This window comes from Aythya ferina (assembly GCF_964211825.1).
Source record: "Aythya ferina genome assembly, chromosome: 5".
NCBI lineage: Eukaryota > Metazoa > Chordata > Aves > Anseriformes > Anatidae > Aythya > Aythya ferina.
In genome coordinates, this window is record NC_140301.1 from 10,245,992 (window position 1) to 10,273,484 (window position 27,493).

General features: G+C 35.1%; 1 protein-coding gene across 3 annotated transcripts in view; it reads right to left on the minus strand.

The window, feature by feature from the left end:
- GAS2 (growth arrest specific 2) overlaps nt 1-27,493 on the minus strand; it is an 89,990-nt gene that overhangs the window by 28,330 nt on the left and 34,167 nt on the right. For all 3 annotated transcript variants that reach the window (XM_084520767.1, XM_084520768.1, XM_084520769.1), the window contains exons 4-7: nt 27,079-27,220; nt 17,015-17,078; nt 12,225-12,369; nt 8,122-8,229 (exon numbers count right to left, since the gene is read on the minus strand). In XM_084520767.1, coding sequence (XP_084376893.1) covers nt 8,122-8,229; nt 12,225-12,369; nt 17,015-17,078; nt 27,079-27,220 — 459 coding nt within the window. The remainder of the gene's footprint in view (nt 1-8,121; nt 8,230-12,224; nt 12,370-17,014; nt 17,079-27,078; nt 27,221-27,493) is intronic.

Here is a 27,493-nt window from a genome sequence, read left to right on the forward strand (position 1 = left end):
AAATTTGTGTTTACCTTTTTACCCCCCAATCATAACATATTGGAAAACTTGTTTTCATATGCATATATAACAAAATAATTGTTCATTTTTACAAGACAGTCTGGAGAAAGCACTTCTGGACCTATGTAAAAAATATATATATTTAAAAATAAAGTTGTTTTCAGGAAAGGTGAAATAATGGCACTGGGTACATATTTTAATATCCAAATTATCCATACCCAAATTTAGCTCCAAATTCCACCTTTGGAGAAGTGAGAATTTTTATTCTTTGTGGCTTCTGTGGGCTATGACTGACTTCAGTGTTTGTCTACCAGTTTATGTCTGTCTCCTTCAGTTGTCACTTAGCTTTGTAGCATTGGTAATAATTAAGATTTCATAACAATAAAAGGGCAGTAATTATATTCTTACTCTTTTAGCAATGGAACATTAAAAAGACTATTTAGAAAATAACATCAGTGAGAATTTGTTAATTGATGTACAAAGTATAGAAATGGATTTTGAGTCAAAAATGCTACTTCTAATATCCAGAAAAAAAATCAAAAACACAGAAAAATAAAGTCAGGCTCAAATGTTGGCCATGGTTAAGCACTTGCAGTTTATCTTGATTTGAACAGGAGCCACAGAAGCACAATTTCAGTCCCGTGTGAACTGGGATAGCCATTTGCTGCAACTATTTCAATTTCTGACATAAAAAGAGTTTGCACATTCAAGCAGAGAGAGTAAGAGATAAGATTTAGTCCAGTGTTTGACAGTTACCCAGGGAGAAGTAAGACCTACATTTTAATATGTTAATGTATTATGATCATAAACTTTATGCTTAGCACAAACAGCTTGAACAGGAAATTAATCATCATATAAAAATAAATATTGTATATTTATAATCATATAATTATATTTATATATTTATAATCAAATTTGCATGCATATGCCCTCAAAGTCTCTTTCCTTAATTTCCCTTTACTGTAACCAAGATTTACCACAGTTTTTTGAAATATTAATTTAACTTTAATATATTAAATTAATTAGTAAATATTAACCCTGTTCTAAACTATTAACTGCAAATTACATTTCAAATGAAAATATTAATTTTTAATGACATAAAATCTAAAAATCTGTTCTTCAGGAGAATTGTTCATTCTATGCAAACAGTATTATTACTGTACAATTTCATATATAAAATAGACATACTATATTTATCATGAGACTTTCATAGCCTTTGGCTTCTAGACAGATTAATAAATAATTCAAGGACGTGACTATTATGGCTAAACGAACTGCACCACAAAGGTTTACTCTTGATAAATACTTTTTTTGGCTTTTGAAGCAAGAATCAATTCCTATTGATCCATGCATATGCAGCTCAAGTAGTTTCAAGTGTTTGAACACATCTTCAGACAGAATCTTAGTAAATAGCATCATTAAAGACAAAAAACTTGCCCCCAAATTTAAAATAAAACAAAAATGTGAAACGAACAATGTATTTTTAAAATTTGTAGTCCAAGAAATATGTAATATAAAAAGCCACGTAATTCTGTAAATTGATTTACAGTCCAGTTAATAAATGTAATAGAAAGAGAGAAGTACTGTGTGTTCCTCACCATTAGAAAAAATGCTGTAGGCATGAAACCTAGGTGACATGAATACAGCACTCAGATTCTAAAAACAATATTCACTTTTGAAGAGGGGGACGAAAAAAAGAAAAAAAAAAAAACAACACTCAGCACAGCTGCATAGTCATCACAGTCTCTTTAGTGGACATCTCACAACTACTGCCAAAGCAAAAAAAAATAAAAAAATTAACACATTCTGATGGAATACTGGTCGAAAAAATAGTTGGTACACAAGCCATATTCTCATTAAAATATAACGTTTTATATTTCACTGTGGTGAAGAGCATTTGGACAAATATCATTTTCTACTTTTCTACTGGTCAGAATTAGAAGCAGCATTGAGGACAAATCCATTGAACACACGGGATAAAATACTGCTGCCCATATGATAAAAACTACCTAACACTACTTAACACTACTTATCTTGCATGTTACCACTGAGGTGTGACAGAACTTAACTTTAAACTAAAACTATAAATTTCATAAGGATTTGGCATTTATAAAACACAGAAAACACAGTAAATACAAACCGCAAGCGAGACAGGCTTTACCTACATCTGCAGTAAAAAATGTGAACTCTATTTTTTCTATTTTCCAGTAGAATTATTAACATTTATATTTTGGATACCTGAGTCTGTTCCCATGATCTTGATTTAAAATACTGACATCGCTCTAGTCCTATCTGATAGGAGATAGAACAATTCAGATTGGACAGGAGCTCAGGAAGTCACCTAGTCTAACCCTCTGCTTAAAGCAGGGTCAGCTATAAGGTCAGATCAGGTAGCTTAGGGCTTTAACTAGTTGACTTACACAAAACGCCATAGATGGTGACTGCACAACCCCTTTGGTCAACTTGTTTACTGGCTTGACTATCCTCATGGGGAAAAAGTTTTTACTTAAATGAGAAGAAATCGATTGCAATGCAACGAGCTTTTGTAATCAACTGCATTTCCTGTGCGAGTAAAACTTTGCCATTAAATGAATAATTTAAGCTCCACACAAAGTGATACTGGATACAACAGGAGGAAAAAACATTCATTTCACACTGATAAGAGAATGGCAAAGTAAAAGAAATGAAAGGCCTTTTTAAAAACAATTTAAAATTTTCATGTTATTTCAGGAATGCAAAGGCCAAACCATGTTGTATTAAATATTTAAAAGCCTACATAACAGTTTTCTTAAACCATGGCCAGTACAATTCGATTTAAAACCATCATCCCTACTCAAGATATAAAGCCTAGGTGGAAATCCCCATGAAAGCTTCAAGTTCCTTAAAAACATTACCCTAAAGCTAAAGAATACTGCAAGAGATAAAAAATGCACTTTTATGTCTGAATCCTACATGTTCAATGAGAATTTCTAATGAACTGTGCAGAAACTTTGGTTTACTAACATCACATAAGCCTCACTTATTTTCATTTCTCTAAATGGTAGCCTAAGTTAAGTTACAATATGCTTTAAAAGCATACTGTACACAATAGACACCTTAAAGATTCCATTAAATTTTTAATTAGCATTGTCTACTACTTGTCTAAAGCTATAGTGAAGAATATTAACTCTCACTCATCTTGTAAATCGTTGCAGCATAGTCCTATAAAAGATAGATGTGCTTGCATTGACTTCATTGATAGTGCTCACATTACAGCAATACAAGATCCTTTTTGCTTCAGCAAGGGAAAGCAAAAGGTTTATACAAGAGCACAGAAAGCTCGGCGCTAAACTCGTTAAAGAGTAACATTACAAATAGCTGCATCTCTAGTTCCAATACATCAGGATTACTAGCTTCCAGCTGTGAACACTAACTGCTGTCTCATCATTAATGTAAAATGTATTAACAGCTGTTAAGTTCAAAATGGAATCTTACAAAAAGATTAATCTATGAAGCAGAAGCACAAGAAATAACTGGAAATACTTCCCCCTATTGCTTTCAATATAAACCTATGGATCCCAACCTGTAATTCTTAACAACAAATTATAAAGAGTTTTTCATGTTGCAAAGTAATTTTTGTCTGTAAACTCATGGCTGAGTGGATTAGCAGTTTATCTGTGCACTCAGATATGCAGATGGTGATCCAGTACCTTTTCTATAAAAGGACAGTTGAGTCAGCAGAACATCTTCTCAAAAAGGGAAAGAAAATATGAGAGGATTTATGTAATTTGTTCTATTTTTATATACTCAGCATTCTAGGGAGAGGAAAAAAGAAAAAAAAAAAGAAAAAAAAAAAAACAGAAACAATGAGATCTATAACTCTTCACATACTTATATTCAGTTACCCACCTTTATTGAAAGTATTGAGAATTTCCTTATATAATTATTTGGTAACTAATTACTAACTAACAACTGAGAAGGTTGAAAGAATTCAGTGTTCACTTGCAAGAAAGGATGAAACACAACAAATACTCAGAGAGGGTCAAGCTGTGGCACAGGAACTGGCACATGGTTTAAAAACAAACAAACAAAAAAAGTCCAATCATCCACTGTGAGAACATCTCCAAACAAAACAGAAAAACAAACAAACAAGCAAGCAAAACAAGTTACATCTGGGTATAAATTAGGGCGAGACTTTAGACATGACTTTCACATCATCTCTAGCAGTTAACCTTGAGCTGACAATTAGAATGTTTGTCTAGTAGCAGTAGAAGACTCGGATTCAAAGCTCAAAGAAGAGGTGAATGACTGTCACTGTCCTTGAAGTCCAGTGATCCTGATGAAGTCCTGATCAGCCAATGCTTTTGACATCTTAAACACCACTGAAAGTTATCTGATATGGATAAAGCTCTAGGAAAGGAATTAATGTGCTAGAAAGATAAACTGTTGTGAAGATTAGAAGTGAGAGGGCCTTGGCAAAGCAGAAAATCTCTTAGAATCCTTCAAATAAGCAAGACAAAAGAGCCAAGTGTTGAAGAAAAACCCAAACCCAAAAAGCACAGTTAGAGCTGTGAATATGAATTACTTATTTGGTCTGGAAAAGCAGAAGACATCTGAGTCTTGACAACTGTATAATCCATCTGCTTTCCATTTTTACATAGTTAAGTGGTATATCATGTCTACCTGGATGTCAAGCGTGCTTACATGAGTGCATTTTTCTCACTAAAAATGGGCAATAGAGGGGAAGAACACTGCCATGCTGTTTGCAGCCACCAGTGATCTTATATGCATTCACACATATTGAAAGAGAGTCCCAAAAGAAAGCTTCTACATCAGTGCTATAGCAGGAAAATAATGCCTTTCATTTACTGAGATTTCAATTCAGATAGAACTAGTATCAATTTAAATGTGTCATTATTATCACAAGCAAATAACTGATACTAATGATTAAAAGAACCAGATCAAAAAGTACAAGAGCAATCAGAAGTCAGGAAACATGACAGACTTGAAAGTGAGGACCCATTAAACCACCTAATCGGACTCCAGTTGCAGAGAAACAGTTTTTCATTCTGCAGAACCCAGTGTTTTCAATTTTATTATGGATGTGGATCAATAGTATACATCTTCATGAGAGAAGCTTGCTAGTTTGCAGAAATCATACATCCTTATCCTTATACCACAAGATAGCTTGAAATATTTGCCACTGAAAGTCATAGTTAAAAAATAACCTTTTCCTATGACCTGACTGATATTTCTTAATATAAAATTATGTATTAATGTAAATAACTCCTTTGCTGTCTTCTGCAAGAAATAAAGAGTTGAAAATCTGTGACTCAGTTTTCCAAGTTAAAAAAACATGCTTTTGTGCAACTGAAGTTTTCATGTCTTGTTATTCTTTATTTTTACAAACAGGCTTATTAACTCAATACTACTTGGTAAGATTAAGACTTGTACCCCAAAGCACTTCGTGGCATAATGGTAGGATCAAAGATTGAACAGACAAATAATTGATTGTGAAGCTTAGATGCCATTTCCAAAGAGATATGGGCACCAACAGCAATAAATACAAGAACGTAGTTACTAGGCACAGAAGTGTCCCATAAAAGGGAAAATGGACTTCAGCAATACAGATACTTAGCATCTTATTTTTGAGAACAATTACAACTTGAGCACATTTTACACTAGTACTTGAAACAATTGATGAAAAGCATGATTTAGGACAAGGTTGGGCAGATAGTCATTTAAGAAATTCTTTCTGTAATTTTAAGCACCTGCAATAAGATGGTCAAGGTAACTGCAACAGTGAGACTCAAGTCTTCATACCAGTAAAGCATATTACTCAATTGCATTTGGATTTCAGCTGCTAAAACCAAGGAAACCATGAACTTGCTGTGGCTGCAGATGTGGCAGTTGCTTAAAATGTGCTTGGTGATCAACGGTGCTAGAAAAAGGTACTTACATACAACAAAGGCCTGGAACAAAAACCACAGGTTGAAAGTCTCCATGAAAGAAAGAGCGCTTGACTTTTCTCTTGGCTCTCCAGCACTGTCAGATCACAGAAACTCTGAATGATCCAGCACTAGAATAAGCCTCTATAGAAACCTGCTCCATCAAAATCATATTGGTTATAAAGAACACTGCAGTTCTGCCTGAAGCTGACCATATACACCACTCAGAAGTGATCGTGTTCATCAGTTGGTACAGAACGATCTACAGAAGTTAAGAAAAACTGTCTCAGTTCAACTGATTATACACACTGGATTATAAACAAGTGGCGTCTATCTGGTTGTGTTACACTCTATACAGAACACAGAATGTAGGAGGAACTATCTCAGCAGCACCAGAACAAGGTGCCAAATATCAACAAAATTAGAAGTCAGCTATGCATCTCTAACATATTTTCTCATAAGGAAATGTCCAAAGGATTCCAAAGAGATACTAATAAATCTACTCATGTACACAATAAAAATACGTAGAATGAAGAATCAAAACTTACTGTGATCCAGTGGAGCGTTCCAAAACGAGATCCAAACTAACCAAAACCCAGGACAAATGACTTCCAAAATCTATGAATATAAGCTTGTTCCCACTGAACTTCCTGGCAAGTTTCCATTGATATCAATGTTGCAGGAATGATCTTTAATACTGTATTTTAATGTCTAATCTATATTACTGTTATTTTTTGGCACAATTCTACTTTGGAATGTGGTAGCGTGATATGAAAAGGGTGTTTTGTTTGCAAACTTGGAACAAAATCTGACTTGGACTAGATTACACAATGAAGAAGCCAGTGAAAGGGAATTTGACGTTCACCATTCTGGCAGAAAAAAAAATGAGTTTATCAAATCTAGAAGATTTAAAATACTTTGATATTGTTATTTGAAATGAAAATTGAAAGGGAGAAAACAGAGGTGTTAAACTCTTCCAGATTACAGATTAGTTTGTTAATGAAACTACCTTCTTCAAAGTCATGTAAAGTTAGTACCCTAAAATATCACAGAATTAAAAAGTCTCATTGGCTATGAAACAGAAAAGCTATTAATCCTTTATGCTAGCATGTTAAATCTCAAACTATCTGTTACAAATCCTGTATTTCTTCTTCACTCTTAGCTATTACTGAATTAAATGGGAGTTTCCGTTTTCAGCAAAGTACTTAAACATGTTCTCAACTTTATACACATGGGACAACCTAAACCCTTATCTAAATTTGACTTCAGTGTAAATTAAGCATACGTTTATGACATAGAAAGCACTCTGTTTTGTTGAATCGGGAATTTGACTTCTATAGATGGGAAGGAGTCCTCCTGACTTTTGTTCTTAGAAGTACTAAATCCTCAGTTTTATCAGGCCATAGTTTCACGTCTTTAACAAAACAGGGATAACAGTTCTTCGACAGCAAGAGGTGTCATTCGAACCAGTCTTTACCAAGGACAGCACGTGTGAACAGAAAAATGGAAAGAAGCATAATATGAACCGGATTCTTTCCTCACTATCACAAAATCGTATGATGAGTATTTTCACATTATTAGCATGAGCATGCATCCAGAAGATTAAGGCGATCAAAATTAACTTTGGCTACCATATTTGTGCTAAATTCAGCTAAACATTAATGCTAGGAAATATTTACATTTACAATTACTTTCTGGTATTGGAGTTAATATACTACATATGAAGTCTGAAATACAACACTGGGTTTAGAAATACCTGCTCATCACATGTAGTAATACAGACATTAATGTTTTGCTCCCCTACTTTAGGGATATGTCTTAGCTGTGACTTGTTAATTCAAGGATCATGAAGTCTTTGATCCTTTTCCGGACCTGTCAAATACTATCAGCCAATACAAAGTGGGGGAAAGGCTGTGATGATGAAGTAGATTTTCTTTCAGACAGAACTGTGAGGAAATCATCTTCTCTGTAAAGACTTCTGATTGCCATTGATCAAAGACGGAGCAAATTCAATGACCTAGAATTAGAAGGACCTACCAAATGCTAATAATTCCGTAAGTCAGTTAACCCACTGTATTTCTTTATTCAGCATCATAAAACTGAGTTGATGCTGGTTAAAAAGAAAATGTTTCCAAAGGGGAAGGTAGAAGACACTAGCAACTTGCTATAAAATAAAATAAAATAAAACTTTTACCCTAATAAAGAGGATCTTTTCTCCAACTCTGTATCTTCCTTGTGAAAGGCGCTCCACACAGAATTTATTAGGGCATTTACAAGGTGGATCTTCAGAAATGTGTTTAACCTGATAAAAAAAAAAGAAAAAAAAAAGAAAAAAAAAAGGAAGGAAGTTATTAACAAAATCTGTTTAAAATAGTATCTGTGGCAAAACATTCAAGAGGACATTTACATGATACCATTAATCTAAGTCTTCATTGCTGGTATTTTCCTCATTTTTCTTCATTTCCTTTTCACTTTTTTTTTTTTTTTAAATACTTTCATCTTGATTTTATTTATTTGTTTTTGAGAAATACTATTTCACCTACCACTTCTTTAAAGGGAACATTGTAAACCCTTCACTCAGATCTAAATTCTATCGAAGTTATTGAGAATTTCACGTGAATTATGAATGAAAAAATCCTGAATGAGAATTCAGCATTAGGCCCTTCTTGTACTGATGTGAATGCCACTGTAATATTGTTTAAAATATTCAGAACCTAAAAAAGGTTGCTTACTTCTTAGGAAACTGAGGAAAAATATCTGTGAATGCTTCCCTGTCTTTTCAGATCACTCACTGACCAAAAAGATCTAGGGTCACTTCTAAATACACTCAGCCTTAGGATGGCTATAGAAAGCACTGCATAGATTCATGTGCACATTTAGATTGTGCACGTATGTCCTTCAGGAGCTGCACCAAATTTAGCCAGACTCAAGAATCAGGAATCAGTTGCATGTTAGCCTTGAAATACAAGCTATGTGAAATCAATTAAATAAAATGTTAACATTATATATACACATGCACGCCCGGTTCCTTATAAGGCTTATATATTAAAGCAGATCTTGAATGCTGATTTTTTAAATTATTTCCATAATCCCAGACTGTGGTGCTTCCAATGTAAAGGAGGATTTTACAGCTGTGAAAGGGTAAAAATAGAGACAAGTGTCATAGTTCAACATAAAATTTGTACTGTATAATTGAAGTCTACAAACACTTTGACAATTTGAGTTTAGCATCAAAATTTTGTAGATGCATACTCAATATTTTATGGTGAATCAGCTCAACTGTCAAAGAACCAGTACAGCTGACAGATGAAGGTGTCATAATAATGTATTTTGCCTTCTAAATAAATACAATAAATACAGAAGCATTTTGGCTTCTGGATAAAAGTTATCCAATACTTCCATTTTGCACTTTCAAATAGTACACTTGTACTTTAATTAAAGGTGAGCAGAGAATATTCTGACATAGTCATGCCAAGATGCTCCTCAGTATTGCTAACTACTCTTTGATGATCACCAAGTTAGGGCATTATTGCAATCAAGGGTAATTTAAAGGGGCCTCAAGGCTGCTCTACTTTATCAATGCCAAACATGACTACATAGCCCCAGCAAGAAGAGCTGAGAAAAGACAGATTAAAACAACCTTCCTGCTTTTTGTCAGCTACATCTGCTTGACTTCAGCCTCTTGTGAAAATGCGGCCCTGCATATGCTACCAGAGACATTAATATTTAGTGAAAGTTTATTTTGTACTCTTCAGTGATCTGAAAGTAGAACAGCCGTCAATTGCTAAAAGAGATGTGGTTGAGAAATTTATTTGGCATTCCAATTGTACACAGGAACATCATTTTCATACACTGCAGTTTTCTTTGATGGAAGCTGACCTAGTATGTGGGTGTCAAACAATGCAAAATGCTGGAGGAACTTCCTGGAGGTTTTCTCCACTTCAAATAACATTACAAAGTCCTTTTGAAATTCAGATTGTCTATCAAGGCCTTGTAAAAGCAGTCTGAAGACTGGGAAATAATCTGCTCAGAACAGCTAAGACATGAACATTTTGAACTTAGAAGACAAACAAAAAAACAAAAACTAGTAAAGCTATGGAAATACAAGAGGTATTTTGGTTACCTTGAATAAATTAAAAAAATACTTGTGAAGCAAAACCAAAGTTTTTCAAATATGCTCTTAAGAGAAAGTCATAGATTGTTAAACACACTGGAAAGAAATTAAACATTAACCAAAATTATTCTTTCTATACTGGACCGGTGAACAAAAATGCTTTTGAAACCAGCCTTCATGAGCAACATGAAGGCCATCTAATTACGTCTGAAGTTCTTCAGTGTAGTTATCTGAATAACTACATTACCTCGTGGAATAGTTTTACTAAGTACTTTTTTATTAGTAATATTTGCCTTTAAAAATAGGGCATTATGTTTTTGTGAAAAATATTGCATTTAAAAATTACACTTAGGAAAGGGATTCTGTGTATTTGACACAGAAAGTGTTCTTAACTATTAGATGTTTTGTCCTCAGTTTCAATGTACAATCACTGCATTATTTTAAGACTAGTTATTTAAGTGACTCTTGTGAACAAACGCTAAGTGTTAGCCTCCATTTTCTAGAGAATCAAATTATTTAGATAGTCGGCTGCAATAGGAATAATGTCAGTGAAGCGAAGAGTTGGTGACTGAAATCCAGGGTAGGTTTCTGAGCGTGCAAAAGGTGCATTCCTATATCTCTTGAAATGTAGGTAGTCCTCTAAACACCATCCCCATCCTTTTGACAACGGCCCTCTGAATGCTGCTTTATAATCAGGGATTCCTAACACAATATCCTATCACAGTTATCACCTCTGAAGATGGTCTTGAAATTTCCATCTGAAAATGGGTAAGGTGGAATATGCCTTAATTACTACGTCTACCAGGGATAATCTATGCAAGCAAAAATACAGCATAGTTGGACCTAACAGGTTCAAGATTGTTTTGAGCTGTGTAAGCAAAATAGAGACATATTAGAGCTGTGAAGAATGAAAGCCAACAGATTTATACCATTGTAAAACAGCAGATAATGAGACCTTCTCTGCTGATCCTCCTATTGAGGCTTCCATTACCTTACGATCCCAAAGGATACAGCAGTATTATTGAGTGGAATTTGGAAATCAAATAAGGAAGCAGAGGGAAGAATTATATCCTATTTTATTTTGTGTCTGGACTCTACGAGCACTGCTGCTATTTTATGGTGTGAGTGTCTGGGGCAGTAAGGGTCAAGAATCTAGCTGGATGAATTCCATTATGTTTCTATCCCTACTGGTTTCTAAATTAAAGGAGGTGGTTGGAGACAACCTTCATACTCTCTCGTGTTCCTACAAGATATGCAGTCACCACACTCCTACGCATAATTGTTCTTCCTCAATTCTATTGAAATATAAGTGAGTGCTTTTGTAAAGTTGTGGAAGAAATAATAAAACAAACAAAAAAAAGGTAAAAAAAAAAAAAAAAGTTAAATTTAATTATTTTCATTAAATAGTATAAAGTATTTCAATAAAATGAACAAACATTATATTCCATCTGCTTTTTCTAACAAAAAAGTGGCACATGGATTTTTCAAGAAGTGCTTTGTAACTCCCAGGTGGCACATCTACCTTGTAATATAACAGTTACTATAGTAACAGCTTCTTTCTATAGAATATATTTGTACTTTTCAAGTTTAACCTCTTCCTGGTCTCAGAGTGTGTCCTTTTCATCTGATTCCAGTAGTTTCAAATGAACCCCTCTAGGGATTGCAACAGAGATATGAACACTACAGTATAATGCGAAGAGTTTAATAAAATTCAAAGCAAGATGCTTTCTAATAATGAAGAAAAAATCTTCCCCCCACCACCACCACCACCACGTGAGAAACATGCACAACAGCAGAATAAAAATTAAGCTGAGATAACTTCAAAGCGTTTCTTAACTGTCTGTACAAGTCAGTATGGGCCAAATCTCATAGTCCTGACTCAGTCCTTTCTCAGACAAAACATCAAGTGGGAGTTGATGAATAAGAAGTGAACAGAAAAACACAGACTAATAAGAAGGGAACTTGGCCTTAAACACTAAGCTAGGCTAAACTGCATATCTCCTACACAATGCTAATTTTTTTCCAAACTTCTGGCAGAAATAATTGCGGTCAAAAATAAATTAACTCTATCAGTCTGCAAATCTCTAAAATACAGTGAGATGTAAAAATGAAGCTTCTGTGTGTTTTGCAAGTTAAGTGCATACAAGAATGGACCAGATGGGAAGCTTTTCCCCAGAACTTACAGCATCATCCAACAGCTTCCCTGTGCTCTTTTTCCCTGGAGACTTTGTTGGTGAGGGCGAAGGAGACGGGAGGGGGGCTGAAAGCGTTTCCTCTTGTTCAATCTCTTTTTCCAACTTTATTAATCCAGGAGGCTCCACCCCAAACCTTTTAGAAACACACAAACAAATTACTTGTCCTTCTGTATTTAATGTTTTACAAAAAAATGGTGGAAAGTATTTATACTTCTTATATCACACTACCGTGCAATAATAGGTTGCCACATGCAACCTATTTTTTGTACTTGTTTATAAACAAGTACAAAATATATTATATATATATAATATATATATATAATATATATATTATATATATATATTATATATATAATATATATTGTTTATAAACAAGTACAAAATATATCTGTCATTGATGCCATCACTCCAAATCAACACCAGGAATGAAATTAAATGATATCTTTCAGTTAATTAAATTTACAGCCAGTGTAGTTCTTCAGCTTCTCTGTCTGATAACGTATGGTGGTGATTGAGTAATTTATGAATAACAGTAGGCCTTAAAAATCGCTCTGCTGTGGAGGACTGATTGAAGTTCAGCACACTAGCAGTTTTTGTCCCTGTTGCTTGTATGTGTGGGTTGGGGGGGGAGGGAGGAGGTGTCTTTTTTGTTTTTGTTGTGGTTGTTGTTTCCTTCAAATTACTTGACATCTTTGATTTTCTGTTAGCATTTTTCATAGAACTCCAGCTGAAAAGGAATTAAAGCCTCTAATATTGTACCTGGTCTCTAATATTGTACCAAATTTACAGGCCAATAAATGGACACACAGCAAGTATTTTTCAGAATCAGCTAGTGTTTTCCTTATAACCTATTTTTCACAGCCAATCTTCAGACCTCTGCTTACAGTGGCAAAATACTTGCAGCTCCAACCAAAACAAATACAAGCAGCTTTGGCATGGAGCATCTGAAGCACAGCACTTGAGAGCAAAGCTCTTTAAAACAATGCCTGCTTTTGAAAGCTTTATGGCAAATGATTAAGTCAGTATCTCACAGCAAGCAACAGAACTTGGACATATGTCAGGAGTCCAAAGGCCCATCCTATTTTCCTAATCACTGATAATTCCCCTCTGCGTTTTTCTGTGCCAACATTGATGAACAACAAGAAAAACAAGGAAAAAAAAAAAAAAAGATTTCCTTTTTCAGAGAAGGGCTTCGACTTGATAAAGTTATCATGCCATGTAGATTTCTCATAGCAAGCAAACGGCTTGCATAAATGAAACCATATTTTCTTCTGTAGTAGAAAAGTCCATAGATCAGATGCAGAACTATGCTGACTTATCTAGGTAAAGATCTGGACACTGAAATATTGAGTGGAAACAAACACATTATTAACATTTAATCTAAATACTCGAAAATAATGTTAAATGCATACAGAGAAAGGGCATAAATGCATATACTGTCTCTTTTTTTTTTTTTTTTTAATAAATTTTAATTTAGTCACACTACTGCCTAGTAAATTAATAGAAAGAAATCTAAGAACCAAATCTGTGCTTGTATTGGCTTATAACTGGTGCAGTCGGCCTAATGAAAAGTCAGCCAACATTGAAGCAAGCACTTATATACAATCCATTTACTTCCTGTCTGTCTGCAGATGCCGACAGGCTGTAAATCATTAAATTCCCGCTGGGCCCTAAGCCTACACCTGCATGCAGCCTTACTCATCAAATAAAACTCTTCCACTCTTCTAAGCAATGTTGCTTCTTAACTTCTGCTGCTTTCCATAATCTCCATTTTCTTTTTTTTATCATTGTAACAGACTTTTAAAGTTCCACATGTTTGTTATGTTCTAAATTCTTCTGGTGCTGAGTTGAAAAGCAAACAAACAAAAAGCCCAAACATACACACATTTTTTTCCACACGTGGAATCAACCTGGATTGATACTGAATGGATCAAACTGCTGGGAAGCTGAAATGGTAGAACCACATCTTTTCTGAGAGGGCTCTGTCATGCAGCAGAGGTGCAAATTCTGTTCTGGAAGGTATGCTGAGAATTTCCTTTCCTGCTCTTTTCTAGCCTGCTTTCTCATAACAACAAATGAAGCAGCGTTGGACTGTAACATGATCTCCAACAGACTTCTTAGAGCACCACTTCCCATTTTTACCAAGGAAAAATTGAATACAATACCAGAAGTGTTAAAATTGCTCAACAGTAATTTCAAGAGATCTGTGGGGGTTGTCTTGCCCCCAGAGTTTAACGGTTACGTAAGAACTTCATTCTTTTTTTCTGCATCTCCCATCAGAATTTCTCTTGCTGCCTCTCATGCTTTCAGAGGAGGACTGAACTGAAGGAGTTGGCTTTGCTAGGCACCTCCATCCAACCCCCATTGGGTAGAGCAAGATGCCAACTGCATCCACCAAGTTGTCTTCTATAGTCTGAAGAAATCCATGTCCATCAGCCTTTCCTCACACAGAACATGTTCCAACTAACAAGCACTTCGCTCGAGCTGCTTGTTTTGCTCTTACTAATGCAGCCCTACACACATTTGTCATCTTCATTGCCACAAGGGTATCCTGATGACTCCAGACCACTTCTTGGCAGACTCTCAGGCCGTCTCTTGCAATGCTGCTGCTGAGATGGTCTGTCCCTAACCCGTACACAAGTATTCTGCTCCTGGTGCATGCTTTTGCACTTCTTTGTTTTTGTTTTCTTTTCTTTTTTTTTCTTTTCCAACTCCAGAATTTTTCTATTCTTTCAACATGTCAAGGTCCCTCTGGACAACTTTGCTCTCCAGTGTGTGGACTTGTTCCCAAAATATCCTGTTCATCTATTAATGTGCTGAGGCTGCCTTCCATCACACCATCTAGACCATTAATAAAAACGTTCAAGCAATTTTGTCACCAGTATAAATCCCTAATAAATGCCATGGGTAACCAGTGGGGCTGACACTCTGAGCTAAGCAGTCACTACAGTTTTCCACTCTCTGTGTAGTCTATCCATCCAGTTCATCTCTCTCTAATTTGGTTAAAAGGACACAGTGAGAGATGTGTTGTTAAAGTAGTTAAAATGCTATTAAAGCATAGGTAAATTAGAAACCATCTACCCTTGTCCACAGAGAATCTGTTGAATGACTTCAAGCTGAGCAGAACAAAACTCAGTTCTGTCTCCGCCTGGAATAATCCCCATTCTCTTTCATTTATGGATCAAACCCAAGAAGACCCTGAAGACTAACAGTAATCTAGCTGGACATTAGCATTCTTGAAGCTGGATCCTTGTGATGAATAGGCTGCTTTGAACATATCTTTCTGCTTTTAGAACAGAGAAAGAAGAGGAAAGTAAGAAGTTATTCAGTGTCTCTATTCTTCTCATTCTGTAGAAGCACATACATGTAGAGGCACCTTTTCAAAAAATCTCTGTGACAAGTCTTCTGGAAAGCAGACCCCAAAAGGCTGTTAACAGACCTAGTTTGCTTGACAAAGTGAGCATACAACCGGCCTCATTCCCATTTAAAACAGCAAATTTTCTTTCCTATGCTTAGTGGAGGGAACTGTCCATATTCTTTTTCAATAATAGTTTTAGTTTACAAAAGATCAATCAAAATTGATGCCAAATAAGTACTTGTCCATTATATCAGCCTATGAACCATCAATTATATTCCCCTTGAACGGTTTTTGTGCCCCTCATAAACTTAAGAGATTATAAATATTTTTGCTTGCTTTCAAGTAAGAGATATTAGAGCAGAAACAAGTATATAGACATATGTTATTTGACCTCTAAGCCGTAAATAAAAAATGAATACAGTAACATAATCTGTAAAACATAATAATGATGTATAATAATTCCTGCCATGTAGAAATCAGTTCTTTTTCTTACCACCATTGCTATGCCAACTTCCACTGGCAACAAAGGCTTTTCTGAAACTTGACCAAGAGAAGTTGAATTAAGCAGCTTCCCAAATGAGTTGCATTCATAAAATATGAATGCCTACAATAAAATTTTGCCATGAAAATACTAGTTGTTTTACTAAGAATAAGTGCAGGCCTCCTTCATACTGATTGTAAACACAAGGCATTTTACTGAAATTAATGAAACTATTTAAATAAGGCAATCCACTGCAATAGAGAGGACTTCGTATAATTGCCATTTACATGTATGACTGGGCAGCACTACTGCTGTTCAGATATTTTGTTGAAAATATTATGCACTGCTCTGGTTATTTCTGCATCTGCAAAAAACAGAAAAATTGCATTTAATTACCATCATTTTGATTGTCTAGAAAAAGTCACTGGTGACTTGCAGGCAAAAATAACACTAAAGGGTACTGAGGGTCCTGTCTGATTAGGAGCATCTGACAGAGGTGGAACACAGGCTGTTAATTCCATTCTTGTCCTGATTCTGTTGGTGAGAATCAGAGCTAAGTTTATTTAAATAAATGAGGTAAGAATCAGTGTTGTTTAGATCAGATTTAAGTTATTTGAAGACTGATTTATTAACAGCAAAACTAATGAAATCTCAATTGTTTATAGACAGACGTGACTATTAGAAAAAGAAACAGATCAAAGTTTTATTTAGAAATCATTCTCAACTGTCTCCCCTCCTAATATAAGGACAGCCAAGAGAAAAGCTTACTGATGTGAAGGTATAGATATTTTATTATATGTGTCCTGGGTGACATCATGTTCTTCTTGAACCTGATGAGCACAGAAGTTAGCTTGGGATGTGCTGATTTAGTAAGTCTCTCAATAGTCAGTGCTGTCAAGAATGTAAATATTTCTTCATTCTTTAAATATTTCCACCTACCTTGCTGCAATCCTTCCAAGTTCCAGCAAACAAAGGCACACTTCTCTTGGCTGCTTGTGGAGAACTGGAAAAGAAAAGTGAAGATGGAAAACATATATAAATAAAAGCTATTTTAAACGTCTTTGTGACGGACAGAACTAAATCATCAACATCTATAACTCTCAACGCAGATGAAACTTGCATTTTTCTTTAGCTAGCTAGAATTTTACTTACTGCAACAAAAAGGATGGGATCAAGGACTGTTTCTCAGAGTGCAGATGATTTAGGAAATTCCCATTTAGTAATCCTTTAATTCTTTTGATAATAAAATTCTAAATCATTGGAAAATTATTTGGTAACCTACAATCAGTTTGTAATATCCTAAAAATAATAAAGAGCTCTGGCAGAACTCTCAGACTAGAAGAGGATCAAAAATAAATGAGTAACATTTAAATTAAGTTTGTTTGTTGGTTTTTGTTTTTTTCTTTTTAACCCTATAAACTAAAAGAATTCATATCCTTTACATCACTGTTTTTCTTAACCAATTTAAATCAGAAAAACTACAAGACTTCATTAATATACCTCACTGTAAGTTTAGTCCTGAATTTCTCATACCTTTCTTCTTAAAACAAATAAAAAATGTGAGTAATCTAGGAATTAAGCTCATCATAAGAAAACCAAACCAAACACTTGCTTCCTGTAATATATATATACACGCATGCAAATATGCAAGTTTTTATGCCTGAATTCCTCATGACCTGCAGTTGTTAAGCTTCAGAAGAAACTGTAACACACTATGAATCTCTGTACTTCTAATTCAGATATATCACCATTATCTGAAAAGATTCTCTCTCTTTTTTTTTTTTTTTTTTTTTATCTCAGATAGGTAGAGTTTTGCAGAGAAGTCTGGTAAAATACATAAGCAAAAAACAAAATCAGGATTTAAGGAAAGCCTGTGACTTCTTGTAGAATCAACTCCCACAAAATCCTCAAAGAAATACCAAAAAAAAAAAAAAAAGAGAAGAAAAACAAAGCAAACAACAACAACAAAAAAAAAAAAACACAGATAACCTATGAGAATTATGAGTACATCGTCATCATCTCTCCAGTAGAGAGATGTCTCCATTGTCACTGTCTCTTGCAGCATAACCCTCACATTTTGGATAAACTTGAGGTTTTAGAAACTCCCATACTAACTGAAAGATATGTACCTTATACTTCAGATTGAACTGACACTAAAAAAATAATTGTGTGACTATTTGTACCAATGAGGAAAAAAAAAAAAAAGGCAATGAAGTTGATGTGTTTTCAATGAGTTCAAGCTGAGACATCTGTAGTATAAATGTTTTGGTTGTCTAATGACTCACCTAACTGAAATGCATGAGGAAAAAAAATAATTAAATATATATACACACACATATACACCTGAAAAACATATTTCAATGTCTAGCTAAAACTCAAAGTTGTTGCTTTGTCCTATAATGTATGCATAAGACCTGGACTTGGAATTCAGAGTTAAGCACCTCTAAATAACTAATGCCTACTGGGGCTGATCTTCAATTTCTGCAACTTCAACTTCTCGCTCCACTGACTTGAATAAATCTGTGGTAAATTACGTGAGTTGAATGCTCGCCCTTAAGTCTTTTACTAGCGTATATGTAGCAATTCAAGATGTATGCATTCTTCCCCTCTAATCTCATCCAAATATGTTTCCAGAAGTAAAACTGCAGAGCATGAAAACTAAAATGGCAATATACTAGGAAAAGTATTTTTATCCTTCAGACATCTGTTATTAAGAATATAAAAGATGGAGACTTGGACATCCAGCTATTCTCAATGTTCTTTCTTGCCACAACAAAGTAATTTTATGAAATATTTAACCTTCACTAGCAATCAATATTTTTTAAGTGTTATATTCATGACTCTCGAAAGATATTCTGCTGCTTTCATTCTAAAGCAGTTAGTACTACTCCAAAATAAAACTTGATTTTAAAGAAATAAGACATCTCTGAGACTACAAGTGGAATAAACCATTTTTGGAATAGTCAAAGGGAGTTTCTGAATTGCAATTCACACATATACACGTCTGAATAACTTTTGGAAGGGAGAAGGAAAAGAGAGCCTCAAGTAAAATTACTTCCAAAAGGATTCATAGATATTACTCAACAAAGACTTGAATAAGAAAGGTAAAGTATTTTTATGTCAATGCTTAAAGCTCTTCTACCCAAACAAAACCCAAAGTTCTTTAGCAAATTTGACTCAACATAGTCTAGACACATTTCATGCATTTCACACTGAGCAACGTGAAACAGTGAAATCATTGTTAGAGGATGAAAAGCTGTGCAGGCAATAACCAAGCATAAAAACAAACATCTGGTCACACGATAAGAACAGGGTGACACACTGCTTCTCACAAGGCAATGTTAGCATTCCTGAGGACTATACCAGCATATGTATTTGAGTACTTGAGAGACAAACAAGTGTTTCTTTGTACACTGCAATACCCACTGGAAATAATTAAAGATTCTCAAAACAAAATTTTTGGTATTTTCCAAATACAGCTGTATAATGGGCTACCACCTCACTAGTGAATGTTCAGGAGTTAGCGAATGCCACAGAGACACAAGACTGCATTTCTATACCTATCTTGGTTGAGATGTTCAGTAACTTTGAAAAAGCAAACAAGACCACTGCCTTTTGGAACAAGAAGCACTTCCAAGAGTCTCAATTTCTGAGTACTCATCTCGAGTGTAACTCACATCTTGAGCTATTCCACAGTGACCAAAAACTTGATATTTAAAGTCACTTTCTAGAGGCTGCCTCCTCAGCTTTATGTGAAAAAAAGCTACCTTATTTCTTTCTCTTGCTTATTTAGTTTTACATATGGAAGTTGCAAATTCATTGATGTTTTTAAAGCAGTTTGAGACATCTAATAGAATAGGATTGCAAAAACTATTTCAAAGACACTACACAGCATGGAATTCACTTTTTGTATTATTTGGAATCAGTATGGCACTAAAAATAAAATGTGTAGGATTCCTCATAATTCATATTTAAGTTCTAACACTAATTGTACTGCAGTTCATGGACAACTGTATCCTCACATGTACACAGTTTTCTGAACATATATTTGTACAGACATATATATTGCCAATATCATTTGTGGACAGCAGGCAATTCATTCCGAGGTGATTGGTTACAAGCACAGGTTGAAATGCAATAACTGTGCCTATGGTATTCTGTTATATCCTGTGGGAAAGGCATCCATCTTCTGAATTACTTGAATTTACATTAGTATTTACTTATTGGAAATGGGCACCACATCTACTTTTGATATGACCAGTTACTCAATCCTAGAAATCTTGCATGGCAAACATACATTTGCTATGCTTTTTTTTTTTTTTTGAACTGAAGCAATTGATACACAGTTACACACGGTAAGTGCTGAAAGCTGAAATGATCTTTTGAAGCCATCTGCATTCTATGTATAGCCACATACATAATTCACTGCACATCATTCAAAGTCTACAGCATGACTCATTTCCCCACCAGTGCTACTGTATGGTGTGAAGAACTGAAGAAAAAACAACTGTGGAGATCTCTCTAACATTCCTGCGAAGCAAGTGTAATTATCTCCATCTGATACACAGAATTAACGTACATGCATTACAAATAAAAATGCACACTAATTTAAGTGTTATTTAAAGAGACATACACCCTTATCTGCAGGGTACTTTCATGTTTTCTAGCACTACATTTTTTATGAAAGCAAAGCCAACACATCGCAGCGATCCCATTACAAGGTCTGGTATGTTTCATACCACTGCCATAGTCACTTGTCAAATGCTATTCAGTAGCAACATCCAAAAACGGTCTTTCAACATCTTATATTATTCTCCAAAAATCAACATCTTCAGATTTTTGCATCAAGTGAGGCATGTGAGGAGAAGACCTACTAGTAATGATTTCCTTCACTTCCTGAACCAATCACTACCAATACATGGCCAGAGCAAGGTCCATTCTGAAGAGAGCACAGCTCTTGATAGACCATGACCACATGAAGAGTTGATAGATATATCAAACAGTTAAAATAATTAAAGTGGTAAAGCCAGTCTTAATTATAGCTTAAGTACTTCACTTTGCATCATTAATACAATTTTTGTATGCCATTTCCTATAGTTTTTCAAGCTGTCACATACAGAAGAGAACAGTATTCATGGAGAATCCCTGGCCAGTCCTCTCCTAACAAACATTAGGAAGGTGAATCTTCTGCATAGATGACTGTAAGTAAATAGGAATGTAAATGTAGAGGCCACGCGTGCTACATAGATCTACTGCAGAAGGGAAATGGCTGCCTTGCGAGAGAATCTTCCTGTTGTTTGCTCAACAAGAAAGCAGTGTGAAGATTTACCAACAGTGCATTAAGTCCACCTTATTTTAGATATCCTGACAATTACAAGGCCTTTTGCTTTCCATCTCATTTATTTAAAATTCTTATCTATTGTCATTGCCTGCATCTTTTCCAGCTATTGTCAGCCATTTTTTTTTTTGTCAACAATACTTTGTTTTCAGCTCCTAACAAACCTCTATTCCTGCCACTCCCTAGTTCTATCTTCTTTCTCCACACTGCCCCCATCTTTTTGCTGCCCATGTCTCTTAATACAGGCTCTCTGCCTCTTCCACTCACTCACTCACTCACTCCTTTTTCTCTTTCCTTATGTTTCATTTCCTTCCTACCTGCTTTTCATCATATTTCGACATCTTCCACCTCTCCCTTGCCCAGTGGCTAGACCCTAGCAGGAAAAGCCAGAGAGCAGAGGAGGAACAGCCACTGCTTTGAAGTGCTGGTCACCCCCGGGGGCTGTGAGATGACAGCATGCACCCTGCACATGGACAGCATATGGCTGCTGAGCACACTTAAACTAAGGGTGTTCAGAATAAGAAACATGAGGTGTGATTACTTATTTTTAATTAAAATTTGCAGAATGTACATCCATGATACAGGAACAATCTTCTTAAAACTGCCTGCTAAATTTCAGGTCTTGGCTCCTAACATTTTAAAAGCCATTTTTAACAGAGTCAGGGTGGTGTTCTTTTTTTTTTTTCATATATAATATGTACGCACATATATATAGCTATATATTTTATATCTCAGACAGATGAATCAAAAAAAAAAAAAAAAAGTATGTGATTTATTCTTCTAAAGCGTTTCCTAGCTCACTAGACATAAAGAGATAGAGGTTTAGTACTAGTCATCATACCCTTCCAACTCCCATCATAATTCACACAAGCCTAGGGAAGATTTTTTGAGAAGGTTCATCCTTCTTTCTATTGTCTTCCACTTCTTCCTTAAACACTTTTTTTTTTTCCTTCAGATCCTACAGTAGTTTGTTTTGTGTTTTAATGTTGCTTAGACAACACCTCATCTGTTCAACTGATCTCAATATATCCTTTCTTGTACATCAAAAAGAAGTAAGCTATGACATACACGTACTTACTTAAGGAGTTGGGTTCTCCCAATGGAACTATATAGCAGAACTACAGAATGGCTTGCACAGGGAGGGACTTAAAAGATCATCTAGTTCCAAACCTGTGCATGCTACCCACTAGATCAGGTTGCCCAGGGCCTCATCCAACCTGGCCTTGAACACCTCCAAGGACAGCGTATCTGTAGCTTCTCCCTGTTCCAGGGTCTCACCACCCTGACTGAACAATTTCCTTTTAACATCTCATCTAAATCTCTCCTCTTTTAGTTTAAAACCATCCCCCCTTCTCCTATCATTACCTGCCCGAGTAAAAATTTCCTCTTCATCTTTTTTATCAGCCTCCTTTAAGTACTGAAAGGCTACAATGAGGTCTGCCTGAAGCCTTCCATCCTTCTATCAGTTACAGAAGTCTCAAAACAATGAAAGTTGCACACAATAGATCTATCAATAGCACAGAACTAATGTAGAATTAATATAGATACCATCTAAACAGTAACAATTTACTAGAATTATGATGCTAATCCAATGCTAATAACACTGCCTGGATGCTTCTATAGTCCTCAAAACAGAACATATTCAACAATAGAATGAGTTGTTTAGTAAAATGCTGTGAAAGATGGGACGTAGCCTTATTCTGATGCAACTACACATAAAATTCCATGTGCTACTGTAAGATGGCAATATGTCACTCAAAGAATGGTCAAAATATGCTTCCGTTTTTCAATAGAAAAATTAAATTAGAGTAAATCAATCATAAAAAGGAAACCATTTGCCACTACACATTAAATATTTTTAAGCAGTCATTTCAGTATTGTGTGCTTTTGTTTTTTATTTTGTTTTTAATTGGAAAGCAGTATTAGAATAGAGGTCAGAGGTGTTTGTGTTTCTGTCTATTATTTCCACTAAAGCACTACATGCTTTTGTTTATGGAACCTGTTAAGTAAACTCTAACCAATAAATTGCATCAAAACAAGTCCACGTCACACACTGTGTACACACACACACACACAGTAACAGAATATACAAGCACAAAACATTAATACAACAATATCCAATAACTCTCAAAATGAACAACACACATTAGCATGCTGGCACACTCAGTGGCAAACCCTTTTCTTGCTGGGTAGACTCTTTATCACAGAAGAGACGCAGAATATTCATTGGTTCCAAATCCTATAATCATCCAACAACACTACATTACCAACGATGAGTTCATAACTTCATCTTTAAGTTCAGTTAACTGAAGCAATCGTACAAAATCTTACCATTCTTACTATTTGGCCAACAGTATTTCTTCAAGTATTACACTCTTCAGGCTTGAGCACCATAATTACAAGAATCTCCATCAAGAATGCTTCCATAAACAAATATCATAGCTGTGTGGATCTGCTGCCCTAAAAACCTACAAAGGGGAACTTACAAAATATACATGACACATGGAAACAGAGGAGTTACAGACAGTATTACATTTCTTAGACTGCAAAGAGTGCATCATGTTCCAAGTACTAGATAAAGGATAAATTTTGACCTGTGATGTAACTGAGAACCCCATTTGAAGACAATCATCATCTGATCAAATTGTGAGATGCAAAGTTTGACTTCAGATAATCATTTGCCCTTCCAATACAGATAATTCCTTCTTTAAATACACTAACAACAAAATAATAATTGTTAAAAACAGTTAATTAATCAGTGAATGCAGGGAGCATGCAAAATTTCCCTTTCTTGACAGGTTATTTATCAGAATTGATCTATTTATTACCACTTATTATTATTAGAATCCTATCACACAGATTTTGAATACCAAAATCCTAACTTCAATGCAAATACAGAAACATGTAATTGAGTAAGTCACCACTGTGTACCAGAGATATCCATGTACTGAATCAGAGTATACCTACAAAATCCAAACTACTGCAAATTTATTCTTATCTGAATAAGACATCATTTTCTACTGGCTTCCAAAGTCAGCGCTAGTAGTGCCCAGGCAGAAGGGAAATCTGTGCACTTGTCCACAAATAATGGACAAAGACACAAAGTGACACGGGTAGGTTTACTCACCTGCTTGTCTGGATCCACCCCAGAATTTTAAAACATTGCAGAGCCTAAACTCTAACAACACTCAAGATTCCCATCAACATCTCTTGCCTGCAAGCTTTAGAGGCGTGGGCCACACCTATCTGCCATGCTGCCTGTTTCCCACTGTTCTAACTCTATGTGAAGGAACACCTTTGTATAACCTTCATTCAAGTACCAAAAACATGGCAGTGTTGGATGCATGTGTGTGTGGCTAGTCTTGCATGATTTCAAAGACTGCATGAATATTTCCTGTGATACATAAAGGAAACACCATTATGTGCATCTAGAAGCATTTGCATACCATAAGGCAGGCTGAGCAGAGTAAAAAGGGAGAATAAAAATCAAGGCAAACAAGAACATTAAAACAGTAAGGTTCCTCAATATAGGCAGAAAATATTTCCTTTATTACACAAGCTTTTATGTTTCAGTACAGTTTATTAGCCATGGAGGGGAGGGAGAAAACAAAAATTAGTTACCTTTGTAAACACCATTTCACCAGGGTTATTTATTTTCAGGAACATAGCAAACTTTCATGAGGCAATGTGAACACTTACACGTCAATCTCACACATTCCTCACCACTTTGAATAGAACCTTTTATGCTACTTACCTGTGCTGAATTTTTATTTTCTGTGCAAGGGAAAATGTGATTTATGTGACAGAGAAACATAAATCCTTTCAATTGATAACTGTTATGAATCATCATTACTTCTAATGTAGTAGTACTGAAAAACTTCAAGCAAAATCAAAACTTTTCCTAATTGCACCTCAAGCTGAGGAACAATAGCAGCTTCTATTTTTATCTTGTTTGGAAACAGCACGGTCACCATTACCCTGTCAATTTTAGAAAAATAGGTCAAGTTCTTATTATCAAGTTCTAAACCTATTTACAGCAGTATGAGTCTTTTCAACATATACTTTGCATACATAGTAACACTCAGAGAACAGAACCTGATTTTCAATCAGTGAGTGAAGTCAGTCAGTAATCAAACAAACCCAATAGAGCCACGTCTGGCTTATGTATTTGAGCACAGTTCGCTTTGGTTTTCTGAAAGCAGAAGTCATCTTTAACACCAAATTTCCAGGTATGTTTGCAGTCTATATTATACTGTGGCTAGCAAAGCACTGTATATGTCTAAAAGTATGTGTAAGAATTCATTTATACAGGAATGATGTTATCAAAGCTATGCTGATTTCACCTCTAAATAAGATCTTATTTCTTAACAAGACAGGAGGAAACTGTAGACACACTTTCAACTACACAGTTAACCTGTTATTGGAACAATGTTGAACTGTTGAGTTTACCATAGCAGAAGAAAACCTATATTTGTTTAGATATTGGCTTAACCAGAGGGGCTCTGCTAATCTCAAGCTATTGGAGGTCTGTGTTTCCTTTCTTCTTGACTTTGCACTTTTCTTTGTTCTAGGAAATATTCAACTTCTCCCTCATTTCAAAACTTTGAAAATATGGTTGTTGTTCATCTTATACTCAATTTACTGTGTGCAAGAAAAAATTCGTCTTGAGGATTTATCTGACAAAATAGAGACAATATATATCTTAGTACTGTTTGTCAATTTAATGATACTAGTTTCTTCTCTGCCGAACAACTTCATTTCATTTAATAACTCTCACATGGTAAAAGGACAAATGAAAAAAAATGTTTCAGAAATAGTTGTGCTAGAAGACCAAGACTGTAAAAGAAGGGGAATAGATCAATTGCAACACAGGTAAGAACTCCAGACAAAGCTTCTTGTTAAAGTAAAGCGTGTTCATTTATCCTCCATAAAAAATGAGTTGTCTATCATCACAAATGCTTTATAATTTTATCTGAGTTCAGATAATAAGCACAGATTTGTCCCTCTATTTCGCGATAGGTGTCTGAAACAAAACATTGAGGTAACTAAGCCCTAAGTTTCCCTTTGAAGTGAGGAGTTAAAATCATAAAGAATACATAAAGAATATATACTGATATAACAATGTTTTTTTAAATGGTCCAATTCTTTTGATAAAGCACCCTGAAGCACTGATAGTTCTTTTCCAAAGCTGCCCAAGTGAATCAGGTGAAAAAAGATCCAGTATAGGACACGAAGAATAAAATCATATTTTCTTGCATCCTGAACAACTCACTGAATCTGCACTAAGAGCTAAATACCAGAAGCAAAAACTGAGAATGCACACATATCCTACTGTCCCAGAACAGAACAGGACTGTCCTATTCGCCAAACTAAGCAACAACATTCCACGAACAGAAAAGTGTGTATCGTGAAAAATCATTTGCATGCAAGAAATCATTTTAAGATTTTTGTTTTATACAAGCCCCTTTTAAAATTGACTTAAATGAATTTCAAGTTATGTGTACTTCATTTGTTTATGCTTCAGATAAGGGGCAGAATCTACACAGACAGAGGTCAGTTTCAGAGTCAGGATCGATTAGAAGAGCCATTTTCTCAAGGCAAAAAAAAAAAATAATAAAAAAATAGTGCTTTATAGTTAAAAATTATTATTTAAATAAATACATACCCAAACCTTCCGATTCAAACAAGCAGGTATCATCCACCCCTACATCTCTGCACCAGGATAAGAAATTTGCTGTGTTGTCTCGTGCAAAAAAAGACCCTGAAGCAGCATTGGCTTTGCATGGAATCTTCCGTACTGGTAAGGTCTGAAAAACACAAGTTCTCCATTTAGATAATTAATATCTGCCACTTAATATAATACCCAAATATTTTGAAATCAATATGCCACCATTTTTCTTTGTCCATTTCATTCTTTGTTGAGAATTTAATGGCACAAAGTGGTCAACCACAGAGACTCTTCAGAAGCATAGTAATTGGACATGTGATGTGAAGTTCAGATCACAATTAGTATTAACAACCTTTTTTATTTTTTTTTTTTTTTTTAAAGAAAAAGCTATCATTAGCAACTACAGCTTTGA